Below are 22,575 nucleotides of genomic sequence, written 5' to 3'. Positions count from 1 at the left end.
GTGGAGATAAGCGTGTGTGTGTTCAGTTTGCCATATTTAGCTTGTCATTCACCATATTTTCACTTTTTAGTTCCTTTGTTGAGAGTCCAGAATGGTGGAAAAGGTGACACCCAACCCCTCGATGTCCCCCTCTTATTTGAGGGGATGGGTCTTTGGGCTGGCTCAGCAGAAGTGTCATCCTACAGTTTCTAGCACAGCCTCCTGGCTCCCAGGGCGCTGGGGTGAAGTGTTTCCCTCTTCCTCATGGAATGGCACTTCCCAGAGCACCATATGCCACTGAGCGTGTCTGTTGTGGCCTCCTCCCTCTTGACCTTTCTCCCTAGGAAAGACTGTAGTGTTGGTCCCTTGCCTCCAGTCCTGAGCACCACGCCTACATGTAACTGTTACATCCTGACTCTCCTCCTTTGGGGCATGTGTCGTCCCCCACCCCATCTCTTATGATACTGAAGAGGTTACAGAGTGACCTTTGTGCAGTGGTATGCTGGTAAATGTTTAACAGTTGGTCCCCCAGAGGGAAATAAGCCCTAATTTGTAGCATTTGCCAATTTTTGTGGTGTAAACACTCCTACCAAGGCTGATTTCAGACTACCGGTGTGACTTGGAGTTGGGAAAAAAGGTGTGTAGCTGTCTCTCTGAGCAGTACGAGCAGACTCCAGCACAACACTGCCTTTAGGAACAGGATCTGGGTGTCTTCATTCAGGACTGCCAGACTCAAGGATGAAGTCGTTTGTCATTTTCCTTGAGTTCCTCAGTTACTCCTGCCTTGGTATTCCACTAGGCTGACTCTGCCAACCGTTTGGCTATGCCCACTCTGTCTGAATCTGCCCGCTCAGTCGGCTGAGACTCCACTTGGGATCAAGAGAACTCCCCAGTGCTCTGTGCTTGTCTTTCTTGTTGGCTAAAAATGTGTGTTCTGGGTTGCTCTTAATTTTGTTATGTTTTTACTCTGCTGTGATGTCCTTAGAAGAACTTCTTTGTAAAATTAGTTTCATGCACTCATTTGAAACCAATGGTACGCAGACATCGTGTTTTATCCAGGTAAACTTTCTTACAGTGCTATCCTGAGGGAAGAATCAGGTAACTGGGATTCCTTATTCTACAGTTCTATTGATGATGTTTTTTTCCTTCCACAGTTGACAGGCCTGTCAGAGTCTATGCAGATGGAATATTTGACCTCTTCCACTCGGGTCACGCAAGGGCACTTATGCAAGCCAAAACATTGTTTCCCAACAGCTACTTGCTGGTAGGAGGTAAGAAGTACATTTTTTCTTTATCTAGAAAACTCCTTTATAATGTGCTTCCTGAAAAGGACACCTTTCAAAGTTCATCATTAAAATCTCACATTGTTAATGCTCCTGATTCAGCCCATACTGGCACACTTGTTCACTGTTTAAAATGACGGGTGAAAAACCATAGGAGAAATTATATCATAGGATTATACACCACTGATCCCAGGAGAGAGACAGACTAATAATACCACCAAGGGTATCTACTTCATGTTTTCCATTAATGCTTTTCTTCTTGTGTTTGAGGCATGATCCAATTTACGTTTCTAAATTTTTCTAGAGGGTTAGGAGAAAAGCAGTATCATTCTGATTTCAAGTCTCAGAGAGCTGACAGCGTTCAGGGTGATTAAGGGTAAACGAGGTCATGGTCTGTTTCCTTTGTGTGACCCACAGCACTTAGGAGGATGTCATGCTAACAGTTGTGGCTTATGACAGCCCTAATTAGTTGAATTTATGCACAGTGTCTTAAAGAAATGGAGATTTATATACTCAAGTAATCTTGGTTCACAATGAAAGAACTGACTAACTTTATAAGCTTGTGGAGAGAGAAGGGTGGTTAGATGTGGGTTGAAATTTTCCTCTTCCAGAAGGCCCACAGATTTCAATTTGGGTAAAAGGGATAGTATCTCACTAGGGAGACCTGCATCTCACCTCCGTAGCTTCTAGAAGCAGCATATCCTTTTACCGTGGTCAGTTTTTGTGGCATTACATGAACTAGGCACCATCAACCCTTAGACCTCTACTGTGAGAAAAAAGGTGCTGGTAAGAGACTGTGTACCTGCTTTTTATGGTATTTTGTTATCTTCTGCAAGCTTAAAACTAGTTTTTGGATATTTAAGTGGAACCCTTCTACAGTTTTTGCCGAGGATAGTGACCACGTGGTTAGTGAATGGAGTTCTTTCCAGAAGGAAGAGATGATAAAAGGCAATGGTTACTGAACAAGTCGTGCAGAGGGAACCCAAGGCAGGCAGGGAACCCATCCCTTGTTCACTTTCCTTTATCTTGAGTGGAAAACCATCTCTTGAGTGAGCATGACCACCTGGAGTCTGGTCCCAAGCTGCTGGGGCCCTGGAGAGACCTCTGCAGTGTGTGAGCTTTGGTCATTTTGGCGACCCAAGTTTGGAGGTGGTTAGGTGTGGGTCACACTTAACGGGAACACTAGCCATGGCCCTGGGTTGTCACATCCAAAGTAAGATCAAAGGAAATATGCAGCTTTCAGTACATTCTTGTAAATTGGAGAAAGCGGTAAATTAATTTCAGAGGCTCTCTAGGTCATTAGGCACCAATGGTTGCACTGATTCCCTGAATGAGTCCTTCATTGAACAACTACTTATTGAGTTCCTACTATGTGCCAGGCATTCTTCTGTACACTGAGGATGCAGCCGTGAGCAAAGCAGACTATGTCCTCAGAGAACTGAGAGTCTGAGGAGGAGGCAGACACTGCCCAGTAAACAAATAGTAGTGGTACCATGAAGAAATATAGGGTAAGAGAAAAGAGTGACTGGTTGGGGGACGGAGGGCTGTTTTAGGTAGGGAGGCCAGAGGAGGCCCCTCTGAAGTGTTGACGTTTGTGCAAAGACCTGAATGAAGTAAGGACACATAACAGCCAGGACATAGAACCTTCCCTGTGCAGCATTCTCCTCACCAGTCGAGACAATTGTGTTGAGACAAGTGGAGAAGACATGGCAGCTACAGCGACACCTTGTTTCATTGATTTGTATATCTTAAGGCAGCTTTCCATAAAAGCACAGATGATTTAATACTCGGAGAAATTAATACGGACTGGAATTCAGAGCCAAGAATTAAAGCAGAAGAGAAGGAGAAAAACCCCAAAAAGATATCCTGAACTTTTTAGCAGCCACGGCAAAGGAGCCACACAATCATTCCCTAACTCTCAGCTGCTAGACCTGATACTGCTCCATTAGGATGAACTAGCTTTTCCTGCCCTGAGTTCTGCAGTAAGTTTTTCAGAGGGTTGCTGCATAAAGAGCATTGAATAATCCAATGAATGTTGTCCCCTGTAGCAGATTTACAAAGAAATGCAATGCCTATTACGTGGGTTCTCCATGGAAGCCAAGAGCATGTTACACTACTAAGATCACCTTGAAGACCGTATCTTTTGGTAGGTGACAGGTACTAGAGTACGAATGGGAAATGAAGCAGTACTACACGAAGGTATGAAGAAGTGGTGTGTAGACTTCTGGGTATAGGACAGAGTAAGAGTGAAAAACCATGAGCAACATAGACAATAAATAATAAATAATTTCAATATGTTATTTTCTCCACTGGTTTTTTTTTTTCTGCTTTTCCTCCCCAAATCCCCCCAGTACATAGTTGCATATTTTTAGTTGTGGGTCCTTCTAGTTGTGGCATGTGGGGCGCCGCCTCAGTGTTTGTTGCCTAATGAGCGGTACCACGTCCGTGCCCGGGATCTGAACTGGCAAAACCCTGGGCCGCAGAAGTGGAGTGCGCGAACTTAACCACTTGGCCACGGGGACAGCCCCCTCCACTGATTTCTTGTTCTTATTATCCCATTTAAAATAACTGGATGACAATACTATGAAATATTTTTAACCACTCTATTAATAAAATTCAGTGTGATCTTGTATTTCGTGTGTCTCCACTAATTTAATTATATTTGATTCTGAGTGAGTCTGTTAACTGGAGTCTCCAACCTCCTGTGTGTAGGCAGACTTCTACAGGAGCATGGTTTTGGAGCTCACATCCCATCAGTAGCACTGCTATGGCAAACAGATTTTGGTAAAATTGTAGACAAGGCAAAGTTCAGTCTTCCTTTGATGTATACAGTAGTTGCCTTCCTCTGAAATCCAGCATCTATCGCAGCTATTCCAGAAATACTTTGTGATTATATGTAAAACAAAGTTAGGTTCTAGACCCAGATAATTTTAAATAATTATTCAGGGACATTTAGAAATCTTGTGGGATGTGGGAAAATTCTCATGTAGGGCTGCCCCACACATTGCAAGATATTTAGCATCGTTGGCACCCTGCCCACCGAATGCCAATGGCTTCCTCCAATCATTGTGAGAACTAAAGATGCCCCACAAATTTCCAAAAATGCTTCCTGGGGATGGTAAAGACCGTATTGAAAACCATTGTCTTAGACTAAGAGTGTTCAAACTTTGTTTCCCACAATCCCTAAAAGAATTTTGAAAAGCTATATACCTTCTTGAAAATTTTTAAGTTGACATCTAAAATTTTCCATCCTAAATTTAAATAGTTATAAAAGATGTGATTTCTGGAATATTTTGTAAATATTGACATTTTCAAAAATTAATAAACTTTATTTTTTAGGGAAGTTTTACATTCAGAGAAAAATCGGGCAGAAAGTACAGAGGATTCCCATATACTCACACATGCATACCTTCCCCATTATCAACATCCCCCGCCAGAGTGGTGCACTTGTTACGGTCCCTGAACCTATACTGACACATCATTATCACCCAAAGTCCATAGTTTACATTCACATTTACTCTTGGGTAAATGTATGTGGTACCCTGTGTACATTCTATGGGTTTTTACAAATACATAGTGACGCGTATCTACCACTGTAATATCATACAGAATAGTTTCACTGCCCTAAAAATCCTCTGCACTCTGCCTATTCATCCCTCCCTCCGCCCAACCCCTGGCAACCACTGATCTTTTTACTGTCTCCATAGTTTTGCCTTTTCTAGAATGTCATAAGACTGGAATCATATAGGATATACCTTTTTCAGATTGGCTTCTTTCACTTAGTAATATGCATTTAAGGTTCTTCCATGTCTTTTCGTAGTTTGCTAGCTCATTTCTTTTTAGTGCTGAATAATACTCCATTGTCTGGATGTAACACAGTTTATTTATCCATTCACCTCCTGAAGGACATCTTGATTACTTCCAAGTTTTGGTAGTTATGAATAAAGCTGCTATAAACATCTGTGTGCAGGTTTTTGTATGGACGTAAGTTTTCAATTCATTTGGGTAAATACCAATGTGCGGGATTGCTGGATTGTATGTTGAGTATGTTTAGTTTTGTGAGAAACTGCCAAAGTATCTTCCAAAATGACTGTACCATTTTGCATCCCCACCGGCAATGAATGAGAGTTCTTTTTTTTTTTTTTTTTTAAAGATTTTATTTTTCCTTTTTCTCCCCAAAGCCCCAGGGTACATAGTTGTATATTTTTAGTTGTGGGTCCTTCTAGTTGTGGCATGTGGGACGCTGCCTCAGCATGGCTTGATAAGCGGTGCTATGTCTGCTCCCAGGATCCGAACTGGCGAAACCCTGGGCAGCTGAAGCAGAGCATGTGACTTAACCCCTCGGCCACGGAGCCTGCCCCCTGAATGAGAGTTCTTATTGCTCTGTTTCCTCATCAGCACTTGGTGGTGTCAGTTTTTTAGGTTTTGACCATTCTAATAGGCATATAGTGGTATCTCATTGTTGCTTCATTTTGCAATTCCTTGGTGACATGTGATGTTGAACGTCTTTTCATATGCTTACTTGCAATCTGGATATCTTCTTTGGTGAGGTGTCTGTTTATATCTTTTGCCCATTTTTTAATCAGGTTGTTCATTTTCTTACTGTTGAGTTTTAAGAGTTCTTTCTATAGTTTGGACAACAGTCCTTTATCAGATACGTCTTTTTCAAGTATTTTCTCCCAGTCTGTGGTTTGTTTTCTCAGTCCCTTGACATTGTCTTTCACAGAGAAGTTTTTAATTTTAATGAAGTCCAGCTTATCAGGTGTGTCTTTGATGGTTTGTGCCTTTGATGTTGTATCTAAAAAGTCATTGTCATACCCAAGGTCTCCTAGGTTTTCTCCTATGTTATCTTCTAGGAGTTTTATACTTTTGTGTTTTACATTTAGATTTATGATACATTTTGAGTTAATTTTTGTGAAGGGTATAAGGTCTGTATCTAGATTCATTTTTTTGCACGTGGATGTCCAGTGTTCCAGCACCATTTGTTGAAAAGACTATCTTTGCTCCATTGTATTGCATTTTCTCCCTTGTCAAAGATCAGTTGACTATATTTATGTGGGTCTATGCCTGGGCTGTGTATTCTGTTCCATTGATCTATTTGTCCATTCTTTCACCAATACCACACTTTCTTGATCACTGTAGCTTTATAGTAAGTTTTGAAGTTGGGTAGTGCTAGTCCTTCAACTTTGTTCTTCTCTTCCAATATTGATTTGGATATTCTGGGTCTTTTGCTTCTCCATATAAACTTTAGAATCAGTTTATCGATAGCCACAAAATAACTTGCTGTTATTTTGATTGGCATGGCATTGAATCTATAGATCAAGTTGGGAAGAACTGACATCTTGACAATATTGAGTCTTCCTATCCATAAACATGGACTATCTCTCCATTTATTTTGTTCTTCTTTGATAGCTTTCATCAGAGTTTTGTAGTTTTCCTCGTATAGATCTTGTACATATTTTGTTAGATTTAAACCTAAATGTTTCACTTTTGGGGGATATTAATGTAAACGGTAATGTGTTTTTAATTTTAAAGTCCACTTACTCATTGCTGGTACAGGCATACCTCAGAGATATTGCGAGTTCAGTTCCAGACCACCACAATAAAGCAAATAGCACAATAAAGTGAGTCACTTGAATTTTTTGGTTTCCCAGTGCATATAAAAGTTATGTTTACAATATACTATAGTCTATTAAGTGTGCAATACCATTATGTCTAAAAAAATGTACATACTTTAATTAAAAAATACTTTATTGCTAAAAAATGCTAACCATTATCTGAGCCTTCAGCGAGTCGTAATCTTTTTGCTGATGAAGGGTCTTATAAAAAACACACTATAGTGAAGTGCAATAAAACTAGGTATGCCTGTATATAGGAAAGTGATTGACTTTTGTATATTAACCTGGTATTCTGCAACCTTGCTGTAATTGCTTATTGTTTCTAGGAGTTTCTTTGTCTATTCTTTCAAATTTTCTATGTAGACAATCATGTCATCAGTGAACAAGAACAGTTTTACTTCTTCGCTTCCCAATCTGTATAGCTTTTCTTTCCCTTTCTTGTCTTGTTGTACTAGCTAGGACTTCCAGTACAATGTTGAAAAGCAGTGGTGAGAGGGGACATCCTTGCCTTGTTCCTGGTCTTAGTGGGAAACTTTTGAGTTTCTCACCATTAAGTATGATGTTAGCTGTTGGTTTTTTGTAGATGCTCTCTATCCAGTTGACGAAGTTCCCCTCTAGTCATAGTTGCTAAGAGTTCTTATCATTAATGAGTATTGGGTTTTATCAAATGCTTTGCTATATCTATAGATATGATCATGTGATTTTTCTTCTTTAGCCTGTTAGTGTGATGGATTACATTGATTTTCAAATGTTAAACTAGCCTTGCATATCTGGGATAAATCCCAATTTGTTGAGGTGTATAATTCTTTTTCTACATTATTGGATTTGATTTGTTAATATTTTGTTGAAGAGTTTTGCATCAATGTTCATGAGAGATATTGGTCTGTTGTTTTCTTTTCTTGTACTGTCCTTGGTTTAGGTATTAGGGTAATGCTAGCCTCATAGTATGAGTTAGAATGTATTCCCTCTGCTTCTGTCTTCTGGAAGAGATTGTAGAGAATTGGTATGGTTTCTTCCTTAAAAGTTTGGTAGAATTCACCAGTGAACCCATCTGGGCCTGGTGCTTTCTCTTTTGAAAGGTTATTTATTATTGATTGCATTTCTTTAAGAGATATAGGCCTATTCAGATTGTCTGTTTCTTCTTGTGTGAGTTTTGGTGGCTTCTATCTTTCAAGGAATTGGTCCATTTCATCTATGTTATCAAATTTGTGGGTGTAGCATTGTTCATAATATTCCTTTATTATCCCTTAATGCTCCTGAGATCTGTAGTAATGTCCCCTCTTTCATTTCTGATATTAGTAATTTGTGTCTTTTCTCTTTTTTCCTTAGTTAGCTTGGCTAGAGGCTTACCAATTTTATTAATCTTTTCAGAAAACCAGCTTTTGGTCTCATTGATTTTCTCTATTGATTCCTGTTTTCAGTTTCATTGATTTCTGCTCTGAGTTTTATTATTTCTTTCCTTCTGCTTACTTGGGATTTAATTTGCTCTTTTTCTAGCTTCCTAAAGTGGAAACTTAGATTATACATTTTAGATCTTTTCTCTTTTCCGATATATATATTCAATGCTATAAATTTCCCTCTAAGCACTATTTTCACTGAATCCCACAAATCCTGATAAGTTATGTTTTCATTTTCATTAAGTTCAAAATATTAAAAAATTTCTCTTGAGGTTTATTCTTTGACCCATGTGCTATATAGGAGTGTGTTGTTTAATTTCCAAGTATTTGGGGATTTTCCAGCTGTCTTTCTGTTGTTGTTTCCTAGTTTAATTCCATTGTGGTCTGAGAGCAGATGTGGTATTATTTCTATTCTTTTAAATTTGCTAAGGTATGTTTCATAGCCCAGAATGTAGTCTATCTTGGTGAATGTTCCATGTGAGCTTGAGAAGGGTGTATATTCTGCTGTGGTTAGATGAAGCAGTCTGTAGATGTCAATTACATGCAGTTGATTGATGGTGCTTTTGAGTTTAACTGTGTCCTTATTCATTTTCTGTCTGCTAGATCTGTCCATTTCTGATAGAGGGGTGTTAAAGTCTTCAACTATAATAGTGGATTTATCTATTTCTCCTTGCAGTTCTATCAGTTTCTGCTTTAACTTATTTTGACTCTGTTGTTAGGCACATACACATTAAGGACTGTTATGTTTTCTTAGAATATTTGCCCCTTTATCATTGTGTAATGCCCCTCTTTATCTTGGATAACTTTCCTTGCTCTGAAGTCTGCTCTGTCTGAAATTATTGTAGCTATTCCCACTTCCTTTTGATTAGTGTTAGCATAGTGTATCTCCATCCCTTTACTTTTAATGTAGATGTGTCTTTATGTTTAAAGTGGGTTTCTTGTAGACAACATATAGTTGGGTTTTGTTTTTTGATCCACTCTGACAATCTCTTTTAATTGGTGAATTTAGATCATTGACGTTCAAAGTGATTATTGATATAGTTGGTTTACTATCTACCACGTTGTCTCTGTTTTCTATTTGTTGTCTTAGTTCTTTGTTCCTACTTTTGTCTTCCATGCTTTTTCTCCCTTTTGTGGTTTTAATTGAGCATTTCGTATAATTCCATTTTCTCTCCTTTCTTGGCATATCAATTATACTTCTTTTTTTACCTTTTAGTGGTTGCCCTAGAGTGCAATATACATTCTAAACTAATCCAAGTCCACTTTCAAATAACACTATACCAGTAGTGCAAGTACCTTACAAAAACAAAATGTTTCTAATTCTTCCCTCCCATCCCTCATATCATTGCTGTCATTCATTTCATATGTACATAAAATTGAACACGTTGTTGCTGTTATTATTTTGAATAAATTATCTGTTAGATGAATTAAGAATAAGAAAAATAAAAGTTTTGTTTAACTTCATTTATTCATTCTCTACTGCTCTTCCTTCCTTTATGTAGATCTGAATTTCTGACCCATATCATTTTTCTTCACTCTGAAAAACTTTTTTTTTCTCTGAAGAACTTTTAAAAACATTTCTTGCAAAGCAAGTCTACTGGAAACAAATTCCCTCAATTTTGTTTGTCTGAGGAAGTCTTTATTTCTCCTTCCCTTTTAAACTGATAAGAACAGATAGTACACTTGATCTTAGCCAAAAGGCCAAGAAGTGATCGCTCCTCGTTTAAAAAATAATTTTGCCAGGTACAGAATTCTAGGTTGGTGGGGTTTTTTCTCTCAACACTGTAAATATTTCACTCTATTCTCTTCTTGCTTGCATTGTTTCTGTGGAGAAGTCCAATGTAATTTTTATCCTTACTCCTCTATAGGTAAGATGTTTTTCATTTTCCCCTCTGGCTTCTTTCTAGATTTCTTCTTTGGCATTTATTCTGTTTGGTGTTCTCTAACATTTAAATGAGATGAGTGGGATCTCATTATTTGTGGATGAATATATTATTGCTAGAATGAGACAGGGTTTAACATTGATGTTATACCTATTTTTCCTTGTTATAGATGTAAGTGCTGAAATATTTTGTTCACACAAATATTTAGACAGGAATGGAAGAAGTTTGTTATAGCAATGCCACTCAAACTTTGAAATCGTGAATTATTTGCCAAATATCACAACAATAATTTATTTTTATTGTCATCAAAATGATTGTAATGTTCTATCAAGTGACAATTTGTTAAGATCCTCTTTCAAATTTGTTGCAAGGAATGGATTAGAAATGACCTGACCTGAAAAAAAGATTTGTTTCCAAAGTATTAGAATAATTTGCTTTCTCCTTCTCTGGGAAGTATAATAAAAAGGCTTTACCAAAACTTATCAAATGACTTTTAAAGGTTTTTTTTTCCTTTTTCTCCCAAAGCCCCCTGGTACATAGTTGCGTATTTTCAGTTGTGGGTCCTTCTAGTTGTGGCATGTGGGACGCTGCTTCAGCATGGCTTGATGAGCGGTGCCACATCCGTGCCCAGGATTCGAACCAGTGAAACCCTGGGCTGCCCAAGCAGAGTGCGCGAACTTAACCACTCGGCCATGGTGCTGGCCCCTCAAATGACTTTTAATTATAACCCTTACACTTTTACTTGAAAGCAACTTATTCAACCAGATATACTCAGAAAGGGTTGGGGAAATGGAAATATTGGTAATTTTATTATACCATTGCCACTCCAATAATTTTTGATAAAATGCTCTTATCATTTGCTTAAAACTTTTTTCTTCTTAAAAAAACGAAACCTTGGGGCTGCAGTTTTAACTTACTAAATTTGCGGAAAACATCATCTAGCCTAATTGGCAAACCTACTAAAAACCTAGAAACCAAGGAAAAGTCTTTTCTTTTTTAAAATTATTTTATTGAGGTCATATTCGTTTATAACATTGTGTAATTTCAGGTGTACATTACTATCTATCGGTTTCTGTGTAGACTGCACATAGTATTTCTATTTTTAATTTTTTGAGAGGAAAAGTCTTTTCAATTCAAATGTATTTCAAGAAGCTTTATAAAAATTACTGAGAAATAAATTATAGAATGCATTGTATGAGATAGAATCAGTCAAGATTAAAATGAGGGGCCTGCCCGGTGGCGCAGTGGTTAAGTTTGCACATTCCGCTTCTTGGCGGCCTGGGGTTCGCTGGTCAGATCCTGGGTGCAGACGTGGCACTGCTTGGCACGCCATGCTGTGGTAAGGATCCCACATATAAAGTAGAGGAAGATGGGCACAGATGTTAGTTCAGGGCCAGGCTTCCTCAGCAAAAAAGAGAAGGACTGGCAGTAGTTAGCTCAGGGCTAATCTTCCTCAAAAAAAAAAAAAGATTAAAATGAGGTAATTATAATAAGTTATAAACGAGACAATCAGTGTGCTTAATTTATAGTAATGCAATGTAACTGATAAAGTTATATGATATTTATAAAGAGAGGAGTTGATAAAAAAAGTCATTTTATTCCTTCTCTAAATATTGGTGTGTGTGTATCAAACTCTGATTTGACTTTTGCGTATAATAAAATAAAATATAAAATCAGAAATGACTTAATTATCTTTATTAGACACCATGGTTATACTTTTCCTATGTATTCAAGGATAGAAAAGGGAATATACTACTAAAAAAATTTGTCTGGCAGTAGATATTTTATTTTTTGTTATGAGGAGATAGAAAATAATAAACATTTTGGAAGACGAAATGGGATAAGGATTATCTGTAAATGGAATAAGTCTTTTATGATGTGAGTTGATCAAATAGATTTTCAGCTTCCTTTTTAAATATAGGCATACCTTGTTTTATTGTGCTTCACTTTATTGTGCTTTGCAGATATTGCATTTTTTATAACACGCTCCGCCAGCAAAAAGATCATGACTTACTGAGGGCTCAGATGATGGTTAGCATTTTTTAGCAATAAACTATTTTTGAATTAAGGTATGTACATTGTTTTTAGACCTATGCTATTGCACATTTAATAGACTATACTATAGTGTAAACATAACTTTTATATGCACTGGGAAACCAAAAAATTTGTGTGACTCACTTTATTGCAATATTTGTTTTATTTTAGTGGTCTAGAACTTAACCTGCAATATCTCCAAGGTATGCCTGTAATGCATATGAAATCTGAAATAAAGTCATGTAAATGTTTTATCCATTTGTTTATTCCAATGTATTTTGAAAAATTTGATAATTCCAGAAGATATTCCAGTTACATTTCTAAGAAGCAGTGGTACCAGCCTACACAGCTTTGGCTTATTGAAGTGATTTTGAAGTGAATAGCTGGGAAAAATGCTTACTCTTAACTAAAAGAGAAAAGGCATTTTTAGGATTCAATATGAGTATTGAGAATAGCTGGAAAAATGCTTACCCTTGACTACGCGAAAAAGCCATTTTTAGCATTTGCTATTTCTTTCCAACACTCCTTTTGCTTTGAATTCCTGGGCCTTATTCCTCAAGATCCTTGTGTCCTTTGATGACAGTTGGGAGAAGGAAGAGGCAAAGTTGTTCGGCAAAAATTTGCATTATTCTCCACTCTACCATATGTAGTTTCTAACACCCGGCTTCACCTATAATGGAAATGCGTGTCAGACAGGGAAAGGCAGGAAGCCTTTACAGGTTCGTGGTGCTTTGAATAGTCCTTAAACGAGGTTTCCATTTGGTTTGACCTGAAGTCTCGCCTCCTACCTCTTGCAGTGCAACACAGGAAGGTTTGAATAATGGTGTCTTTCTTTTCTAAAGTGGAGCAAAGGTGCTTTTGGACACAGAGGCTTTCTCGGGTGCATTAATTTTAGGAAAGGGTACCGTGGAAGTTAAGGATCTGGAAACTGATTCCTTTAAAGCTTTCTGTGCGTGGATACCTCTTGAAAAGTCTCAGTGTATCCCCAGAGGTATGTGTGCCCCAGTTTGAAGACCATTGCCTTAGACTATCTTGCTTGAGTATCACAAACCAACTTAATGGCAGACATTTCTATAGTGAGGCAAGTCAGAGAGCCCTTTATGAATAGGTATTCTGTCTTGTTGGTTGAAAGACTTGCTCTTGATATTGTGTGTGTAGTTAGCAAATAAAACGCTTATGGTGAGTTGAAGGAAGCTGCTATATTAATTGTGGGCCCTCTTACACCTGCAGGTAGGTTTGTTGTAGGAATTCCCCCTGGTTAGAGCAAGGACTTTGCTCATGAAACCACTGTGGTCCGAGCAAGGGTACAGACAGGTACTTGGTTGAAATACTTGGTATTTGGCAGAAATCATTGCTCCAAAAACCAGAAACTGTGATAACTGGAGGTCCTACAGTCTGCTTCTCAACCTTAGGCAGTAACAGGCGCCACGAACTGCCATGATTTTGCACTATGATTGTAATACCTGTGTTTCTAATGTTTAAGCATGTAGCCAGTAATAATTTGGAAATTCTTTTATGCAAGCTCATCCTGTTGGTGTTGTTTTAGTGAATTGAAACTACCTAGTTGTAAAATCCTTTTTTCCTCCATTTTAATTTAAAAGTTCATTTAAAAAACAAGTCAAGAAATTAAAATTTATATCAGAGAGTTTTTTCCCTAAAAAATGTTTTATAAGGATGTGAGTCACCAGATACCCACCTCTGCCCCACAAGATGGGAATAAAAAAATAACAGTAATAAATTAATACTACTCCTACTATAACAGATATAGATATTACCTCATAAACATGAGTTTATGCTCTATTGTATTTTAACTGAAATTAAATATTTCTCTAAGAGGCCATTTTGCCTGACTCGTGGGAAATTCAGTCTCAGTCCTTGTTGGGCTCTCTGTACCTCCCCAGAGTCGAACAAGATTCCAAAATGTTGGTAGAAACAGGGAAGGGGCTTCCAGTCTTCAGCCTAGTGCTGTTTTTGCACTACCCTTATCATCTGAGTCCATAGATTTTCTAGAAGGAAGCAGATCCACTGCGCCTATGGAAGGGGAGGCACCTGCAGTCCGTGCCCAGGTGGAACCCCAGTGCTCAGGGCACCATGTCCTCATCCCTCTTGAGACTCTGCTGCTGGCTCCCGCTGCCTGTGGGATCCTCAGACCTTTGGCCTCTTTTTTTGTTTGGAGGAATCTTCTCTCTCTTGATCTTCTTCCTTACAGAATTCTCCCACGGAGCTCTGGCTTGGGGAAAACAGTATTCAGGAAGGCAGGCTGTCTACCAACAACTTGCACTTCACAGCTTCTGCGGGGGGAGTTTGTATCAAGAGGCTGGGCACCTTCTTGGAGTGGGGGCCGGGAAAAGACAGAACCCAAAACACAAATGAAGATCGCCACAAATGGCCCTAAATTTCTACTACTATTAATAATTAGCAAACGTCACTAAGCATTACTGTTTGCTCATATATGTGATCACATGTAATTCTCAAAACTTCACCATGTTTTAAAAGCAGACAACTGAGGCTTAGAGAGTTTGAGTCACTCTCCCAGTGATAAGTAGCAGAGCTGGGATTAGAATCCACGTCTGTTGGGCTCTAAAGTTCAACCCCTATGTTGTATTTTCTCTCCTGCGGGATACTGGTAATATTTTATTTTGAGCATAGAGAGCTGCCAGGATGGGTTAGCTGCAGCATGGGCTCCTGGATAGCTCAGTGAATTCATCCATGGAACACCACTGCTCAGAATTCTCCATCTGCTTGTCAGAGTGCATTTGCCAAGACTCAAGAACAACGGTGCTGCTTTGGGCATAATTAATGTTGAGACAGTAACTGGTCAGCATGTTCAGCTGCTTCTTGAGGTCACTCCTGGGATATGAAAACAGGACCCCGTCTCGGCATAAACAGGATGTTTGTTTTCTGTGTGCTCTGTTGGGAGGCCATCATCTCAGTTATCTAGAAGTTATATCAAATTGCTGGGGTGCAGGTTCAGAGGGGGGTAGAATATGGTCTGGCTTGGTTTTGTGTTGTTTAAAATAGAAAATTGATGGATCCGAAATCCATTTCTGCTTAATATGCTTCTTGAGGTACTATTTTAATAAAGTCCTAAAAGAACATTTAAAGTCTTGGATCAATTTTTAGATTGTATAGCTTGGACCAGAAATAATTCCTAGTTATGGAGTCAAAAGCCAACACAGTCAGTGAATCAATACATAACATAGTCATTATGGCCCAACTACCTGCCCCCTCCCATCCCCCACAGCTGGGCATGATGGGTGATGTAAAAACAGGCTGGGCTCTTTACTCAAGATGTTCGTAATATGTTTCAGGGGCTTTCAAATATTGTATGCATCAGAATTGTCCCTGAAGCTTGTCAAAAATAGAGCCGCCTGGGCCCCACTCCAGATCCACTGTCTTGGTCTGTTTGGGCTGCTACAACAAGACACCACAGACTGGGTGGCTTAAAAACAACAGAAGTTTATTTCTCACAGTTCTGGAGGCTGGGAAGTCCAAGATCAAGGCGCTAACATGGTCTCCTTCTGGTGAGGGCCCTCTTCCTGACTCACAGCTGGCACCTTCTCATTGTTTTCTTACACGGTGGAAGGTGCTAGGCATCTCTCTGGAGCCTCTTTTATCAGGCACTAGCCCCATGAGGTGGAACCCTCATGACCTAAGCACCTCCCAAAGGCCCACCTGCTAATATCATTACCTTTGGGAATTAAGATTTCAACACATGAATTTTGGGGGGACACATTCAGGCCACAGCACCCACTGAATCGAAATCTTGGGGAGTGGGGCCTGGGCATCTTTATTTTAACAAGCTCCTTAGGTGATTGTGATCCTCCTCAAGGTTTTCGAGCCAACCACGTGGTTGATGGTGTTTGGATAATGTAAACAGCTACAACGTTTTCTATGTTGTATTGTATTCTATATATGTCTATACAACATCCCAAGAAATATGTATAGGAGATATATAGGCATACACATGTGCATCTAGAGACACGTTAATCTCTTATTTGCATATATACTATTGAAAAGTGCCTGCATATAAATGTACATCTATTATTTTAAATCATAGTAAACATTTATTGAGGATCTATATGTATCAGGCACTGCTAATTCGTTCAACAAGTATTTGTTAAGAGCCCACTATGGGCCATCAGAAAATAAAACAGACAAAAGTTCCCATCCTGAAGGAGCTTATCTTTTAGGAGAAGAACACCAACAATAAGCAACATTAAATATGACAATTATATGGTGACCAGTGCCATGGCAAGAAGTAAAGTGGGGAGGGGATGGGGACCGCCAGTGGTGGGGGCGGGATCACAATTTAAATAGGGTGGTCGGGGAAGACTTGAGAGGGGACAGGGACTGAGCTCTGTGGCTCTTTGGAACTCAAGGGTTTCAGGTTTGGGGAACAGGAAGTGCAAAGCCCAGATCTGAGGAGAAGCATTCCTGGTGGCTTCAGGAAACAGCAAGGAGGCCAGGGGTTGGGACGCAATAGGAGATACAGTCAGAGAGGCAAGGAGTGGCGGGGGTGTGGATCTTGTAGAGGCCTGTAGCCGCTGGAGGAGTTTGGCTTACCCTGAGGGAGATGGGAAGGGTTCCGAGCCTGGGAATGACACAATCTGGCAGGTTTTAATAAGATCATGCTGGCTGATGAGAACAGGCTGCTGCGGGTGGGCAAGGCCGGACTCAGGAGACTAGTTAGGAGGCCACTGCAATAATTCGTGGGAGAGGTGGTGAATGGGCCAGGGAAGGAGTGGTGAAGGAGGCGGGAAGAACATGGCTTCCTGGCACACTGTGAAGGCAGAGCCAGAGGTTTTGCTGCTGGTTTGGATGCCGAGTGTGTGAGGACTTGCTATAGGAGGTTTTCCAAGGACGCTGGATGTGGCCATTGGCTGCACTTACTCTGTGGCCAGATTTGGTTCTGGATGTGGGTCATGATTTGGTTCCAAGAAAACGATCATATTTTTGTTTTAGAACACATCTTGTATACTTAAAATTTGTAAATTTATTGTGTGTACATAATACCTTAAAGCAAAAAACTCATCTTAAGGAGCAATCAGGGTAGTCTGGCTGTAGCAAGACCCTCACCAGGATATTGGGAACTGTACCCATAGGGACTGTACTGCAATTTCTTCCTGACACGTAGGAGAGTTCAGGAAAGCTGCCTTTGCCAACAAAAATATATTCGGATAGGATAATGAATAATATTTATTGTTCAGTTTATTTCAAAGCACTTTTATGTAAATCCTTTCCAAGGCTGATAATGGAGATAATACTATCCCCATTTGAGGATTCAGGAACCTGAGATCTGGAAAGGATAAGAGATGTGGGAAGGATGAACTCTGCTAGATCAGATCTTCTATTTTATGACTTTCTCCTCTTGATTGTGTGGCCTGATGTGTAGTGTGTGTGCACACGGGTATGCATGCACATGTACTTAGTAAAGTACAATGATCTAGTAAAGGAATTGGAACTGATTGTTCAAACCTCCTATAATTCAGGCTTCTTGGTTCCTCTCCTTCTCTCTCTTCTCTGTTCATTTGGTCATTTTATTTCTGGAAAGTAATTTTCACTGAAGGGTGGGATAGGGAAATAAAAAGATGTGAAAGTCACATTAGGTAGTGTGGAGAATAATTTTAATAAAAGCCACAGTGAAGAATGCAGTTGTAATTAGCACTAAAATGAAATTCTGAATTTCTGGTGGATTTCACCTTGCTTCACTTTCCTGATCCTTTGTTCCTGTAAAAAACTGAGTTTGATTATGCCGTGCACCTAGCGAGGCCCAGCTCCTTTTGTCTTGCTGAGGAAGCCATGTCTGGAGCGGGGTGGCTGTGAGCTGCCTGGGCCAGCCATTTAATGCATTGCCTGTTTCAGTTTGCAGTGATGACCTCACCCACAAATTCAAAGGTTTCACTGTGATGAACGAAGCAGAGAGATATGAAGCTCTCAGACACTGTCGTTATGTGGATGAAGTCATCAGAGATGCTCCGTGGACGCTCACACCGGAGTTTCTGGAAAAACACAAGGTACTTGTTCTTCCACGTTCTCTAAGTAGCAGAATTAGGGAGTCTGGTTCTGTAGCCTACACCCAGAAAGCCCAAAGTCTTCCAATTGCTAAAAGAGGTGACTTCAGGAACTGTCATGTGGTGTCATTTGATGTAGCACCTCTCTTCTGCCCAAGCCTGGGGACTGATAATCCTCTCACTTCCTCACTGTGGGCTCTGGAGCTAGACCACCCAGGTCCAAGTGCGTCTGTCCCTTCCTAACGTGGGACTTTGAGCAAGATGTTGAACTCACTTACCTAAACTGTGAAAGGGGTGATGTTGGCCCTTTCCCCAGGGGGCTGTTCTGAGGATCTAATGAGATCATCTAAGTAGAACCCTTGGAACACTGGCTGGCCCACAGCAAGAGCTCCAAAGATGTCATTGTCATCATCATCATCACCATCCTCATTATTGGTGCTGATAGATTCACAGGCATCATTTTTCATGGAACAAATGAACACACGTCTTATCCAGAAGGGCAGAGGTCAGCCTCTAAGGAATGAACTTTATATCAATGATTTTGTGACCCTGAGACTCCTACTGATATAAGATTTTTATTAGCTGAAAACACAAGAAATTCTTTTGATCTGCATCAAATTATGTGCTTTGTATCTCCCTACCAGCCCCACATTAGGAGCTATTCTTTCCTTTTATAAGCAGTACAAAAAAAATAAGATTAAGCTGTTCTAAGAGTTTTCTATTCTATTTTTAAATTCACGATGCAGAAGAGAATAGAGAACACTGATAAATGTGCATGGGTAATAGCAGAGGAGACAATTTCCCAGCGAGAATAAAAAGAAAAAGGAAAAACTACAATATGATTTACTTCCAGCAATCACTAACACATTTTTACTAAGCATCTATTGTATATTCCACTTGTGCTGGGCATTATGGGGATACGAATGATGCTAATGATGGCTGCCATTCATTGGGTATTTACCATGCGCCCAGCACTGTGCTCAGTGCCTTGCTCTTGTATGAATCGCATTCAATCTCATGATTACCCTGAGAAATTGTTGTTGTTATGCATTAGAGAGGAGGAGGAACTAAGTTTGAGTCCTAAGAATAGAATTAATAATACATAATAATAATTAACATTTATCGAGTACTTACTGTGTACCAGTTATTATTTTTAAGCACTTTTACATGTAATTATATCATTGAATCCAGTGATTCTCAAGTGGGGGTGAGTTTGCCCCCAAGGGACATTTGGCAATGTCTGGAAATACGTTTGGCTGTCACAACTAAAGGGGCGCTGCTGGCATCTGGTGGGTAAAGGCCAGGGGTGCTAGGCCTCCTGCAGCACACAGGACAGACCCCACCACCACCGAAGAATTATCCAGCTCCAAATGTCACTGGTATTGAGGTTGAGCAATCCTGATTGAATCCTTACCACCAACTTATGAGTTATGTAGCTGGTAAGCGGTGGGGCAGGAATCATACCCGGGAAAATTAAACTGCTACTCTAACTCTTGAGGTGGAGTGAAGCCTTGTGATAAAGGGCTTTGAGAGCTAGGCAAGGAGTTTTTACTTGATGTAGTAGGAAAGAGAAAACTAGTGAAGATCAGCAGGCATAAGGGTAATAAGAAGAAAACTCTGTTTAAGGAGGACACTCCCCCGCCCCCCCACCAAATGTGACAGAGGGATGGCTTGGAGAGGAGCGAGCCTATAGTGAGGAAGGTCAGGTACAAGTTCGTATTAATAATCCAGGTGACAGGGCCAAGGATTTGGTGTAGAAGAGATGGAGAGGAAGTGATGGGTGCGCGCGCACACACCCACACACACACCCCGATGGAACTTGTGACCTATGTGCTATGGAGAGTGAAGGAAGTAGGAAAGAAGGGCGAGTCCAAGGTGTTTGGGGCCTAGGTAAACTGGAAAAATAGAGGTGCCATTGGAAGGGGGTACCAGTTTTCAGGATGAGTTAAATTCCAGACAGGTTGATTTTAAAGTGACAGTAGTGGGTAATGAAAGAGAAAAGGGTGACTTTGGGCAAATCTGAGAAGCTTTCTAGTTTCAGGAACCTCATGTCCCAATTGAAATAGTAATATGTGCCCTACCTGCGGTCACAAGGTGGTTGTGAGAATCAAATGAGGAAAGAGATATGAATTCATCTCTACAATATAAAACATGATTTAAGTGTGAGGGCCTGTTGCCATCAGTGGGACAGGAAATAGAGATTTGGGTTCCTCATCATAGCAGGGGTGATTAAAATCTGAAGAATGAATGAGTTCTCTGAAGGGGGAAAGTTTAGAGGCAGAAGAACAGAAGGCCAAGAAAACCTACTGTCAGAGGTAGGAGAAGAAAGAGGGACCAGCGAAGGAAAGAAACCTGTCTAGTTATCTCGTGGAAATGGAGACAGTTGGAAATACCTTTCAGTCAAGGATTCAAATCCACATTATAAACTGCGTATTTCAACTGCTTTATTACAACTGCTTTATTTCAAAAAGGCATTTTCAAATCACAGACATGCACATCCAACCCAGTGGTGACATCACTCTTCTGTCTCTCCAACAGATTGATTTTGTGGCCCATGATGACATCCCCTACTCTTCCGCTGGCTCTGATGATGTTTACAAGCATATAAAGGAAGCAGGTGAGGAGTTCTCCTGTGCTCGCCTGTCCACCGCAGCATGACCATCAGGTTTCCTAAGAGACACCTGCCCTAGGCTTGTAGTGTATACATACAGGGCATGGGAACTTCAGATGTCTCCCAAGTAGTCTCCACGAGCCTCTGTTGACATGTGCTAAGGCTCAGGGATGGCACAGTCACCATTTAGGTATTTATATAGGAATCAACCTGAGCACCAAAGTACCCAACTTCTGGTTTGAGGCTCGATTTTAAGACTCATCCGACTGAAATCACAGGACCTTATTGTTTAAAGGGCACTCGTTTTCCTCATTCACAATTAAGTCTTCACAGTGAAATTATTTTCTACTTCCAAGAAAGTTACTTGCAGAAGAAGACAGACAGCTGGCTAATTAATGGTCTTGACTCCTTGTCTCCAAAGTCAGTCATGCCATATGTCATCCCATCACATGATAGTAATATCCTCAGGTAGCACGTCAGAAGCAAAAAAAACAGGATAAATATTTGTGGAATCAGGTACAATATTTCTTCCCCAAACTGTTAACTGATGTCGTGGAGGGCAGACATGGTGCCGGACCTTTGGAAGTTGTCCCATTTGTTACTAAGCATTTCTGTTAAGGTCAGAGACTCTGCTCAGCCCCAGGGAGTTATTGGGGGGCTGGAAAGAGGCGGGTTTCCTTCCACTGCAGGCTCCCTGGAGTTAATTCCTTCATCAAATTCTCTATTCCTACTCCTGTGCCGCTGACGACTCCAGGGAAGTCATGTCGGGGCATCGTAACAGATCTGTGGTTCCTAGCCTCAGCGGGATTCTTGGTGTTCTTGGTAGCATTTACCTTCTCGTCTTGCCCTTCCCACCCTAATTTACCCACAACTCCTTGCATCTTTGCCTCCTTTCCTGCGTCCTGAGGAAGAGGGGTATGTTTTCTGTCCCAGGCTAATTGCTTTATCTGAACCTACCTTCTCCCTTCCCCGGAGCCTGTTTTCTTTCTCTTCCTCTCCTTGTTATCCAAGGTTCTCACTCTCCAGTAGTTTCTCCTCAGCTTACAAGCATGTGGAAGACTACAAAAACAAAACAAACCCAGATCCTTCCTTCTGCCCTCCTTCCTGCCTCCTTCTTCAGTCACGTCCTGGCTCGGTCCTCCCCTTCCCAGCAACCTGCAGGCACACCTCCCTGTCATTCTTCGGCCACCTACACTCTGACTTCTGTCCCATCCTTCCTCAGTTCTGTGATGGCCTTCGAACCACCAAATCCAGCAGCGTCATTTCAGTCTTCCTCCAGACATAACAACCCTGCTGACCAAGCTCCTGTCTTAGACGCTCTTGTCCTCCACTTCTAATTTCCCTTCAGTCTCTCTGACCACTCCTGGGTTTTGTCACTGGCTTCCTCTCCCTTGGCCCTGCCCAGCCTCTATCTCGCCAGCCTGGACTCTGTGCACTCCCTTCCACAGGCCCTACACTCCAGGCACACCAAGTCCACCCTGGTTCCCAGACATGCCCCCGCTTAGTGCCTTTGCTCGAGCTCTTCTCTGGGGCTGGATCGCCCTTCCTCTGAGCGTCTATGTCTATTCCAGGCCCAGCTGAGGAGCTAGCCAGATGTGCCCGCTCTCCCTGGGGCATAATTCAGCACTGCTCCCCCCACCTCGGACCCTCTTTTCCCCTGGGCCTCCTTTCCAGCTCCCTTCTCATGGCATCCTCATTGTTTGTGTGTGTGTGTGTATCCCTAGCTAGAATGAAGTGCCACAGGCCATGGCTGTAT

The 22,575-nt window shown here is 40.7% G+C and overlaps 1 protein-coding gene and 1 pseudogene across 6 annotated transcripts in view; one reads left to right on the top strand and one right to left on the bottom strand.

Annotated features, from left to right (window-relative positions):
- PCYT1B (phosphate cytidylyltransferase 1B, choline) overlaps nucleotides 1-22,575 on the top strand; it is a 151,443-nt gene that overhangs the window by 59,911 nt on the left and 68,957 nt on the right. For all 6 annotated transcript variants that reach the window (XM_070503205.1, XM_014830259.3, XM_014830258.3 and 3 more), the window contains 3 exons: nucleotides 1,134-1,250; nucleotides 18,060-18,211; nucleotides 20,747-20,825. In XM_070503205.1, coding sequence (XP_070359306.1) covers nucleotides 1,134-1,250; nucleotides 18,060-18,211; nucleotides 20,747-20,825 — 348 coding nt within the window. The remainder of the gene's footprint in view (nucleotides 1-1,133; nucleotides 1,251-18,059; nucleotides 18,212-20,746; nucleotides 20,826-22,575) is intronic.
- LOC123282776 (U2 spliceosomal RNA) lies at nucleotides 9,819-9,990 on the bottom strand (annotated as a pseudogene).

This window comes from Equus asinus, chromosome X, assembly GCF_041296235.1.
Source record: "Equus asinus isolate D_3611 breed Donkey chromosome X, EquAss-T2T_v2, whole genome shotgun sequence".
NCBI lineage: Eukaryota > Metazoa > Chordata > Mammalia > Perissodactyla > Equidae > Equus > Equus asinus.
This window is presented reverse-complemented; position numbering and strand designations above follow the sequence as displayed.